Genomic DNA, 12,110 nt, shown 5'->3' on the forward strand with positions numbered 1-12,110 from the left:
CATTTCATTATCCTAAAGTGAGATTTTTGAAAGACAGTACTCTTGATTTTATCATTTATCTCCTTGGGAATTTTATTTTTAAAATATTTTCTTTTTAGGTGAAACAAAAGTCAGGAATTCTGAAGACCTGTCTGCAGAAACAATGGCAAAGTAAGTAATACTGTTTATACAATCACCTGGCTTACATTACTACCATAAATAATAATATATCTTTATGGCTTTCCTGGTGAGATTGTTGAACAATAAATAACAGAACATTTTACTTCTTTTTTTTCTCTATATCTAGTGTTTCTTTACTATTTAATATTGAAAGAAACCTCTGGTTTCTTGGTATATTCAGTATGATGGTCATCATTTAAAATGATGCCCTGAAAATTCTTCAGGGAACAGTTTAGTCTGTGTTAGCTTTTGAAAAGTTTCCTTCTGTTCACAGAGTTGAATATTGAATAGATTCTGAATATCTATTGGGGACCCAAACTTGAAAAATAGTTGTTTACAAAATGCCCTCTAAGATGTTCTTATGATATCCTGCCCGCATGCTTTTTCCAGCTTTATAGTAAGATGGGAACAAGGTATTAAAGAATAACTGATTATACCCTGGACTGCAAAGTAAAAGATGAGTATAGCACCTACTGCTGCTGCTGCTGCTGAGTTGCTTCCATCGTGTCCGACTCTGTGCGACCCCATGGACTGCAGCCTACCAGGCTCCTCCATCTATGGGATTTTCCAGGCAACAGTACTGGAGTGGGGTGCCATTGCCTTCTCCTATAGCACCTACAGTGGCTCTCAAACCTGGCCATTCATCAGAATTATCTGAGAAATGATTTAAAGTACAGATCATTCAGCCCTGCCTCACAGCTCTTGAATTCATGCTTCTACCAGTGGGTCTGGGCATTTATATTTTGATAAATTTCTATAAAGGAATCTGATGCAGCCAGTCCCATGACTGGTATCTGGGAACCACTATTCTGTATTGTATGGGCTTCCCTGGTAGCTCAGTGGTAAAGTATCTGCCTGCCAATGCAGGAAACATGAGTTTGATCCCTGGGTTGGGAAGTTCCCCTAGAGTAGGAAATGGCAACCCACTCCAGTATTCTTACCTGGAACATTCTATGGACAGAGGAGCCTGGTGGGCTGCAGTCCATAGGGTCACAAAGAGTCGGACACGACTGAGTACATACACATACAACGTTCTATTTTGTAAACAGGCGTTTTCAAGCTGCCTTGCTTTTAATACGCGCGCTCTGATGTGTTTAATGCATGCTCTCTCTCAAGTATTTTTTTGGCACCAAAAATACCTCGTCCATTCTTTCTTTAGCAGCTTGAATCTGGATATAAGTAAAGTTGAATCTGGATATAAGTTCTGTTTTTTCTTCAGAACCCGAATTCATGTGGCCAAAATTGTATCATTATAGTAGATGTTTTTTATGTGATTTTTATCTTCCAGGCTTTATTAAGTGTAAATTAAACATTTATTTATAATAAATTATTTGTTTTAATCCATAGTGTAAATATTGTCACCTTTTTATCAATGAGGAAATTGGCACAGTAACCAACCATGTGAGGTCACACAGTTAATGGACCTGATCTGTGATCATTCAACCATAGTGCTTGGCAAAGAGAGAGAAATAACAATGTGTGAGAACCATTCCACTCAATAATCATGTGCCTGAGAAACCATGAAAGGAGAGCCAAGAATCTGCTCCCTCATTTTTTTCTTTGTAATGTGAGAACAGTAATGCCTGAAATAATCAAGCATGTAATACCCATAGAAAGATTTTCAGATGATTTTTAAAGGGTACAAAAAAGTGAAATATATCATCTAAGTGGCCAGGCAGCCAGACAAGGATGTGATAGCTTGACTGACATTCAAGAAGAAATTAAAGAATTGATGATGACCTTAAGGAAATATTGCCTAATCATGTATGAATCTGGGACAATCAGAGAAATCAGATAGTAATAAACAAGGAAAGCTTAATATAAAGATTTATTAATTATAACAGGGGATTGGAGTAATGAGGAATTGGCTAGTAAAACGTAAGAGCTCTAAAGAATATAGGGTTAATTAAGTTGATTATGGGAATCAATGTCCCGGTGTATACATGTCAAATCATCACATTGTACACTTTTTAAATATATTATAATTTTATCTATCAGTTACATCTCTGTAAAGCTGGGAACAGGTTTGAAAAAGAGAAGGAAAGACTAGAAATAGCAGATGTAAGAAGCAGCCACTTCCTATTTCCCCTCAGACCGAGACAGCACCTGAGTGGAAAAGATTGAGATCCCCTTGTTGGAGAGGGCACTAATGATGGCTTACTGAAGGTGTAGAAGTCACTTTGATGCTTTGTTGGCAGAACTTGCCAGAAATCTGCCCTTTCAGGTTCAGGGGAAGCTGTTCACATGGAGTTGTCTCACCAGCAGCACTCTGCAGCAAAATTACCGGGGATGGTTCCAGAGATCTGCAGTACAACATAATGCCTATAGTTAATGATGCTGTGCACTTAGAAGTTTGTTAGGAGGGTAGCTCTCATGTAAAGTCTTTCTACCATGCGTATGTGTGCACACACACACACACACAAGCAGCACAAGGAATCTTGAAGGTGATGGATGTGTTTATTCCCTTGATCATGGTGATAATAACAGAAGTTGATCATGGTGATAACAGGAGTTAATCATGGTGATAACAGGAGTTGATCATGGTGATGATAACAGGAGTGTATACTTACCAAATTGTATACATTAATTATGTACCGTTTTTATATACCAATTATACTTCAAAAATCTAGGGAGAATAAAAGAACATTAGGGATGAGGGGATGGAGTGTTTGGAGAAACCTTCTGTGTTTCAAGAGCTGGTCACTGGAAAAGCTGTGTGTGCTGCAGGTCCTGGATGCTAGACAAGCTACAGGAGCTTGTGGAGTCAGTGCACACCAGGAACAAAACCCTCTCTTTCTGCAGTATCTCTCCTTTGCCCTCTACTGGCATAGCTTGACATCTTGCCAGCTAGCAAAGGAAAAATATTTAAAGGCCTCATCCAGTTATTGCGGAACATGTAAAAGGTGAATAAGAGCTAAGAGATAATAAGTTGATAACTCACACAAAAAGTTCAAAAGAAAATAAATGATTAAAACCTTCTGTAGGAACTGAAGATAATTACCAAGAATTAGAAGAGTCAACAAGTTGGATTGTTGCTGAAATAGGTGAAGCAATAAAACATTTATATTGTTTCTGAATTCAATCACTCTGTGAAACAAAAATCTTAAAATGGGCATTTTAATGGGCAGTTGGTGGGTTTTCAAGTAGCCCTGACAGCATGGTTTTTGCCTTTCACATCAACTTAGAACCTAAACTCTATGTAAAATGAAACTCCACTGAAAGTAAAAGAGCCAAGATTCGAGCTCAGCTTACTCTGATACTCCATTTTCTGTTATGTCTGTGATATGCTATACTGCTTCTCAGGAAATGAACTAGTATTAATAAATATAACAGGATCCCCCTAGATAGCATCTACCAAAATTGTATATCCAGTTACTAACTAGATAATCTTTCATAGCATCCTTTTATTTTACTCATTATACTTAACAAACCAAAACTTTTAGCCTTATTATTAAAAATTATTTGTTTTTGCTTATAAAATTGAGTGGCCTGCTTCTTTCTCATTCACACTGTCTGTAGATATTGCAACTATCCTATTCATATCTATAATTGTTGTATGAGATTTTTAAGATTAATTCCTTCAGAAATAATATTTATTTTTGCCATTCTGAATACTGTGGAGAACCATATTTGAAAGACTGTGTCCCTGCATTCACAGCTGCTATATGGCTGACAGTGCATGAGTGCCTGAGGTATGTAGTGACATTCAGCAAAACAAAACTGCTTAAAGTTGCGTGACTGACTCATTCCCAGAAGACAGTAGAGCCAGTGGTCTCTAGAAACACACCTTACTTACTCTTCCTGTAGCAAAGAAGGCCCATACACGAATGAAAAACAAAGTTTCTGCTTTACTTCTCCTTTTCAAAGCTTTGGGGTTTGACTTTGTTAAATAGATTGACTCATAATTAAAGACTAGAACAGAAGCCAGTAAAAATTAGCTCTGAACATTTTTCTGGTTTCTCAGAACACTAAGTTTGCGTTCATACTTCAAGCAAATTTACATGACAAATTGTAAATAATAATTAATATTTGTATAACACCTTACTCTTTTCAAAGTAAAGTGATGAAAGTACTCTTTTCACCACTGAGTGTCTCAGTAATCCTCAGAGCAATCCAGAATAGTAATTGATATCCTTATCTTCATGTTATAGATGTTGAAACTCTTAAGAGATTAAGTAGCTAATCCAAGTTCACACAGTAAAAAATAAACTAGGTCTGCAGTTCATCTTGCAGTTGATGTCGAACCGCTACATTATAGTGCTTAAAAAAATTGTTTTCGTGTTTCATGGATAGGAAACTGAGGCATAGAGCAGTTGAATGATTTGTTCAGAGTTTCAGGCTTATTTTAGGTTTAAAATAAAGGTAGATATTTATATAATTGTACTAAATGTGTGGAACAGTGAAAGTGTGATGTAAAGCGAAATCAAAGTTTTGGTTCTTAGCTCTTGTTGTATAGGTACTGGGGACTGTGTTAGGAGGTTTACTTAGGTGCATTTGCAAGATGGTCTATTAGACCTTTACAGTCCTGGGATTATTAGTTACAGACCAAAGGAGAGAATTAGGAAAGAAAACTATTTTTACAGTGTTGTTAGTAATATTCCATGCTTTACTTCCTTCTCTTCTCTGCAGAGATGTTGGCAATGTGGTTGAAGCCATGTATGGGGACCTCCCTCCTCCAATTATGCTCATTGGACATAGCATGGGCGGTGCTATTGCAGTCCACACAGCATCGTCGAACCTGGTGCCAAGCCTCTTGGGTCTGTGCATGATTGATGTTGTGGAAGGTAAGTTTTCTTAGTGCTGACTAAATCAAAATCTTTGACTTATTAAAGATATCCATGGTAGATTATTGTTATCTTTATTTACTGTTGACTTTCATCTTGAAGTATGTCCCTCTGTCTTTTGTATCTTTTTTTTTTAAATGTTATTTTGTAGCAAAAGCATTCCAAGTATTTTTTTATTTAGATATAATTGACATTTAACTTTTCAAATGTACATCATCATGGCTTGTTATATGTGTATATTGTGAAATTATCACCACAATATATCTAGTTAACATATGTCATCACACAAAGTTACAGATTTGTGTGTGTGTGTGTGTGTGTGATGAGAACTTATAAGATCTTAAAAATTTTCACATATGCAATATGGTATTATTAACTATAATCACCATGCTATACATTACATACCTAGGACTGACTTATTTTATTAGTGGAAGTTTGTACTTTTCACACCTTCACTCATTTTGTCCCTACCTCACATTATATAGTTATTTTACATACCATGAGAAACTCTACATAAACATCGTTTATGGCTGCATAATATTTCAATTGTATGTACATCCCATAGTTTTAATTACTATTTAAAAAGAAACTGCCAGTTTTTTTCTGATCCAGCCTCAGAAGTCACACTATTGCTTGTATAAGTTAGCTCTATTCAATGTGGAGGGACTACTGAATACCAGGAGGCAAAAATCACTGGAGGACATCTTAGAAGGAGGCAATCACATTAGTCTTCTGAATTTTCTTAAACTGCTTTTTCCCTCCATAGTCACTTAATTCTGTCATTGAGGGCAGATACATAGTATATAATTGACTCTTTAAGTTATGTTGACTCAGAATATGTTAAGTACTGTGGTTAAAATTTTTTGTTTACCATCTAGGTACAGCCATGGATGCACTTAATAGCATGCAGAATTTCTTACGTGGTCGTCCTAAAACCTTCAAGTCTCTGGAGAATGCCATTGAATGGAGGTAACCCACAAATTTATATAATCTATATTTTAAATGTTAGGTTTTAGCTTTTCTTTTTCATCAGCTCAAGCACCAAGTTGAAGGGAATGGTTCAATTTCCAAGCCTTAGCTTTGTTGTAATATCATGTATGGAAACATTTACATAAAGAGCAGTTTTAAAAAATAAACGTTTTGGACTTGGCTCAGTTGTCTAAAACCCATCCTTTTTCTAATATACTATAGTACCTCCTAGAATCTTAACAATTATGGATTATCTGCTATCTAGCTGTTCCCATCGCTAAGGTGAGATTTTGGACTAAATGAGACTGTAAGGCCTTTTGCAACTCTGATGTGCCATGATTCTAGATTCACTTTCTCTGTTCCAGAAAAGGTGGAGAAACAGATGGCTGTAGGTTCCCTTCTCGGTTTTTATTTGCGTTTGGCCTAAATAAAAACCCTTTGCTAAATAGTTTTCATAGAAATTACTGATAGAATTGGCTGTGGTTTCCACTTAAGTAAAGGCTGTTCAGTCATTAATTTATTCACTAATTCAATAAATTATTTGACCATTTATTAAACACATATTTATTGAACACTTTGTGCTAAAGGGTAATGATGCAAAGACGAGTAAAACACTGTCCCTCCCCTACAGAGATCAGTTTTGGGATAAAACGTCTTCGGTATCCTTTTTTCCTACCTATTCCTCAAAATCCATTTCTAGTCCCCTCTTCAGAACACTTCCTATAACTCCTCCAAACCACCCTGGTCATTCCCTCAGCAAAATTGCTAAAACCTTCAAGTCTATATTACATTGTACTGTTTACCCCTAAGTCTTCTAATCCTTCTTTAAGGGACATGCTTATATTGTTAATTTTTATTTCTGTCTTAATGCTCTTCTGCATAAGATCAGAAGCTATTCTCTATTTCTTTTGTACTTTCATATAACATATACCATACTGCAGGTGGCTTTAGCAGGCAGAATGTATTTATTTACTGAGTCAGAGATATCGAGTGAGAATTAAGAACCTGGCAAATGTATCTTAGGCATTCCTTCTAGGACAGAGGATCTCATGCCAAATGTGGCTTGCCAGAATGATGTTTGTGTTTGATACGGTTGCTTTTGCCTCCCCTGTTTACTACCATGATGTAAGATGCTCTCTTGGGAGTACCAAAGATGGCTTAAGCAGCCACACTGAGAATGCAACTGCTACTAGCTCAACATGTACCTTGGGCCCTGCCTGCCTCCCCAGTAACAACCAGTGAAAAAGTTATTACAGATAGCTTTTAAAATTTATTCAGTTAACACTGTTTTTTTCAGGTACCTGAGATGTATCAGTACCTGATCTAAGAACTGGGGATGAATTAGGCTTAGTTCCTTTCATCAAAAAGCTGGAATACATACAAGTAATTATATAAATACAACACAACAAAGGAGGTACAGAAGACAAGTACCCAACCCAGTCTGAGGGTCATAGTGCACCTTCTCTTAAGGGGAGACAGAGTCTTGATTCTAGTGTCAGATGTGGGATAAGCATTCTGTTTGTTGAATGTTAAAATGTTCTGGGTTCTATGAGAGCCACTGATTTTTAGATATCTTTTGAGCGTAAGAATCAGAAAGAATACTACCGGCTTTTTGGTAATTTTATTTTGTGTCTGAGGGATATCTGAATAGTATATGACTCATGGCTATTTTGGTTATTCCAGATTTGAGGTGGGGACAAGATGTTGAAATACAAGACCAATCCATTTAATCCAGTAAAGATTTAAAGCAAAGTGAATTTCTGCTTTTGTTTTCTTGGTCATGCAAATAAGAGGCAGTAGGGTGTAGTCATTAAAAGCCTGGGCTTTGAAGTCAGAAATGGATTTGGATCTTGATTCTACCACCTAGATGCTTTGAGGAAAGCAGAATAGGGGAAGCAGTTGAGGAGGAAGGGTGATAACAAAAGTGAGAAATTGGTAGGAAACAATTGTAGAAGAGAGTAGTGCTGGTCAGCATAGACTGTGATGGCAACAGAGGAAGTTATATGGTCATATTTGGAATGTATTTTGAAGTAGACTGATAGGATTGCCTTATGGATTGTGTGTTGGGAGAGCAGGTGAGGGGAGATGCAGCATTCAAGGATGACTACTAGGTTTTTAACCCAATAATTGATGAATGATAGAGACAAAGAACAGCAGATTTGAGGGCAGGTACGGAGAAGGCAGTGGCATCCCACTCCAGTACTCTTGCCTGGAAAATCCCATGGACGGAGGAGCCTGGTAGGCTGCAATCCATGGGGTCACTGAGGGTCGGACACAACTGAGTGACTTCACTTTCACTTTTCACTTTCATGCATTGGAGAAGGAAATGGCAACCCGCTCCAGTGTTCTTGCCTGGAGAATCCCAGGGACAGGGGAGCCTGGTGGGCTGCTGTCTATGGGGTCACACAGAGTCGGACATGACTGAAGTGACTTAGCAGCAGCAAGGGGCAGGAATCAGGACTTTTATTCACATGGTCAAATAAAAATATTCTCTTTGAATATGCAAAAAAAAAAAAAAAAAAGGCAAAGATTGAATGCAATCATTTAGTTGATAGAAAAAAGATCCAAGTACTGAGCTTTGGGATACGCTACAGTATTTAGAGCTTGGGAACGAAAGCAATATCCATCAAAATAAACTGAAAAGGCACAGTTGGTGAGATAGAAGGAAAGCAAGAGAGTGTTAGCTCTCTCTTGGAAGAAGAAATGATCTTTGTCAAATGCTGCTGAGAGATCAAGTGAGGTCAAGACTAAGAAATGACCATTAGGATTGGCCTGATGAAGGTGACCTTGACAAAGGAAATCTCTGAAAGTAAGTAGGAGATAAAAAGCTGATGTATGTTGGGGATGTTGGTTGAGGAAAGGACGTGAGGTGACAAAGTGGAGAAAGTAAGTAAGATAACTTTTTTGAGATAGAAGATCAGAGAAGTAAGGTAGTATCTAGAAGTGAATGTGGGGTTGAAAATGTTTTTAAAAGATGTTTTATAATATCCACTAGATGTTTTATGTAATATCTACTAAAGGGAAAAAATGACACAGATAAGAGACAGGATGAGTAAAGGGACAAGATCTTCATGAACAAAAGAGGATTGAACCAGTGCCCAACGTTGGGCTTGAATAGAAACAGAGATAACTTCATATATTCAGTACTCTTCAAGGTAGAGTATATATGATTATAATACAGGTAGATTTGTAGATTCAGTTGGTGGTGGAAAAATGAAATAGTAATTCTGATTGCTTCTTTTTATCATTAAAATAAGAAACAAAGTCATTATCTAAAGGGGGTTACAGTATAAAATTTTATGTGATTTTTTTTTTTAAGCTGAAAAATGAGATTTAAAGAAATGTGTTCTGCTGGCTGGCTTCAGGCAGTGTTTTCAGGTCCCCTGGGACAGGCAGTCATTTTTCTTGACCCTTAGTCAACTCCGAGAAGACTATTCTATTTAAAGAGTGAGCTCCTAAGCCTCTATATCATGGCATGTAAGACCCTCCAGAAGCTAACCCCTGCCTGTCCTGCTCTGTCACACTCTCCTGTTATCTCCTCTGTTCCTCCTTGCTCTCTTCCTTCTAAGATCGTCATCCTACTGATTTTTTCACATCACAGTACCTTCGTTCACAGTGTGCCTTCTGCCTGTTTTACTCTGACTACCCTCTTTTATCTTCCACTTATCCTAAGTCCTCAGTTTAGGCAAGACTTTGGGAAGTTTTCTCTGACTTCATTCAAAATAAATGAGGTTCATTGGAACCTTACTCTATTAAAATTATTTGTTTCATTTCTTTCTCCCCACTAAATTATGTGCTTCTTGAGCTCAGGCATGGGATATGGTATCTACCTCTTGGTAAATATTGCCAGGACTTAAGTGATTTCAGTGCCTTAATTTTTACTGCTTGGCTTATCACCATAATAACGAAATGGGAAGTAGTGGTAATCTCCATAGTAAGCTACATTGATAACTGCACCTTTTTAGTAGCTCCCACAGAATCGCAAAATTGTTGATTTGACCCTGCTGATATGATAAGATAAAGAGGAATAACCTTCTTTCTCCTGTTTCACTTTTCTAGTGTGAAGAGTGGCCAGATTCGAAATCTGGAGTCTGCCCGTGTCTCAATGGTTGGCCAAGTCAAACAGTAGGTTTTATTTTTTCCCCCTTGCACTGGTTAGAGGCTGAAACATAATGAGGAATTACAGGTTGCTTTTTTGGTCATACATCTATTCTACCATGTTGGTGAATACCTTCATTATTTTAGATAATTTTTATAAGAGAACTCAGTTTGGCCAGTTGTATAGATTTTCTCTTCTTCTTTTTTTTTTTTGCAGAAATCCCAAAGCCAAATAATGTCTTCTATATCAGTGGTCTCCAACCTTTTTGGCACCAAGGACTGGTTTCATGGAAGACAATTTTTCCATGGACTGGGGGGCAGAGGGGGGATGGTTTGGAGATTATTCAAGCACATTACACTTATTATGTATTTTATTTCTATTATTATTACATCAGCTCCACCTCAGATCATCAGGCATTAGATCCTGGAGATTGGGGACCCCTGTTCTGTATAATAATGGATTACCTTATTAGCATAACTATAGGTGTTGAAAGATGAAGATTAGCGTTCACTCTGGTGCTGGCAGCCATGGTTTCATTCTGGTAACAGTCTCCTAAGCCAAACCTGGTTGTGAGGAAATCACGTTATAAAAAGCTTTGGCACAGCCTGAGTGAAAGTCAGATTTTAAGGGTGAGCTAAGATTATTTATTATTTAACTTCCCTGGTGTCTCAGATGGTAAAGAATCTGCCTGCAATGTGGGAGACCTGGGTTTGGTCCCTGGGTTGGGGAGATCCCCTGGAGAAGGAAATGACAACCCACTGTAGTATTCTTGCCTGGAGAATTCCATGGACAGAGAAGAGCTGGGCGGGCTATAGTCCATGGGATCAGAGAGTTGGGCATGACTGAGCAACTAACGCTTGACTTCGAAAGATTATTTAGCCCAGTTGATCCTCCTAGATAGGGTTACATGAGTCCTGGGTATTGCTGTGTAGTCACAAAATAAACTTCAGGTGAATTGGGAAGAGGTTGCCCACCAGGACACACAGGGAGTACAAAGGTGGATGAAAATGATAATGGCATTATTAAATGCCTGCTCTTTGCCAGGCATTGTGCACGGCATTTTATATACACTGTGTAATTTTAAAACCTTGTATAATGGAAAATTCTCAAACATACACAAATAGAATAATAGAATGATCCCAATGTACCCATTACCCATCTTCAACAGTTATGAACTCATGTTTCATCTGTGCCCCTATTTATTTCCCCTAAGGACAAAATATTTTGAAAAAAATTTCAGATATAATTTCCTTTGCAAAATTTTAGTATGCTCTAAAAGGTAAGGACACTTTAAGCACAGTCATAAGACCAATATCACACCTAAAAAAATGAACAATTCATTAATATCATCAAATGTCTTTAGTATCTATGTATCTGATTGTCTTTTTATTTTTAGTTCAAACCAGAACTATAATAGGAATTTATACATAGCAGTTGATTGATAAATCTCTTAAGTATCTTTTAATCTATAGGCTACCCTTCTGTCTCTTTTTTTTCCCCCTGGCAGTTTATTTGTTGAGGAAACCTGGTTGTTTGCTCTGTAGAATCTCCCACACTCTAGATTTGCTGATTGATTCCTTAAGGTGTAATTTAACATGTTCCTTTATTCCTTGTATTTTCTGTAAATTGCTAGGTCACAGGTTTGATCAAATTCAGGTTCGTTTGTTTTTATTTTGGTTTTTTATTAGTTCGCAAAGAATCCACCTGCAACGCAGGAGATGTGTACCAGAGACTTGGGTTCAATCCCTGGGTTGGGAAGATCCCCTGGAGAAGGAAATGGCAACCCTTTCCAGTATTCTTGCCTAGGAAATACCATGGACAGAGGAGCCTGGTGGGCTACAGTCCATGGGGTCACAATAGAGTCAGATAAAACTAAGCAACTAAACAGCAACAGCAATAGGTGATGTCGTGTACTGCTGTTAGGAAGCACATAATGTCTGGTTGTCTTTTTTTTGTTTGTTTTTAATATTAGTGGCCATTGATGATAACTACCTGGATTCATTCATTCATTTCATTCATTGATTTGCACTACCTCATTTAATCCTTACAATACCTCTTCAAGGTAACTCTTTTATATGGGGGGAAATGGAAGTTCAGAA

At 37.4% G+C, this 12,110-nt stretch overlaps 2 protein-coding genes across 4 annotated transcripts in view; one reads left to right on the forward strand and one right to left on the reverse strand.

Annotated features, from left to right (window-relative positions):
• The window catches only part of PPME1 (protein phosphatase methylesterase 1), a 51,299-nt gene that overhangs the window by 27,325 nt on the left and 11,864 nt on the right, over positions 1-12,110 (forward strand). For both annotated transcript variants that reach the window (XR_011570887.1, XM_070803887.1), the window contains exons 5-8: positions 99-150; positions 4,789-4,943; positions 5,822-5,912; positions 9,972-10,037. Coding sequence is in view for 1 of the 2 variants with exons in the window: in XM_070803887.1 (XP_070659988.1) it covers positions 99-150; positions 4,789-4,943; positions 5,822-5,912; positions 9,972-10,037 (364 nt within the window). In the remaining variant the exon portion in view is untranslated. The remainder of the gene's footprint in view (positions 1-98; positions 151-4,788; positions 4,944-5,821; positions 5,913-9,971; positions 10,038-12,110) is intronic.
• Positions 1,975-12,110, reverse strand: part of P4HA3 (prolyl 4-hydroxylase subunit alpha 3) — a 72,294-nt gene continuing 62,158 nt past the window's right edge. For both annotated transcript variants that reach the window (XR_011570886.1, XM_070803882.1), the window contains exon 14: positions 1,975-2,462. Coding sequence is in view for 1 of the 2 variants with exons in the window: in XM_070803882.1 (XP_070659983.1) it covers positions 2,415-2,462 (48 nt within the window). In the remaining variant the exon portion in view is untranslated. The remainder of the gene's footprint in view (positions 2,463-12,110) is intronic.

This window comes from Bos indicus, chromosome 15 (genome assembly GCF_029378745.1).
Source record: "Bos indicus isolate NIAB-ARS_2022 breed Sahiwal x Tharparkar chromosome 15, NIAB-ARS_B.indTharparkar_mat_pri_1.0, whole genome shotgun sequence".
Classification (NCBI taxonomy): domain Eukaryota; kingdom Metazoa; phylum Chordata; class Mammalia; order Artiodactyla; family Bovidae; genus Bos; species Bos indicus.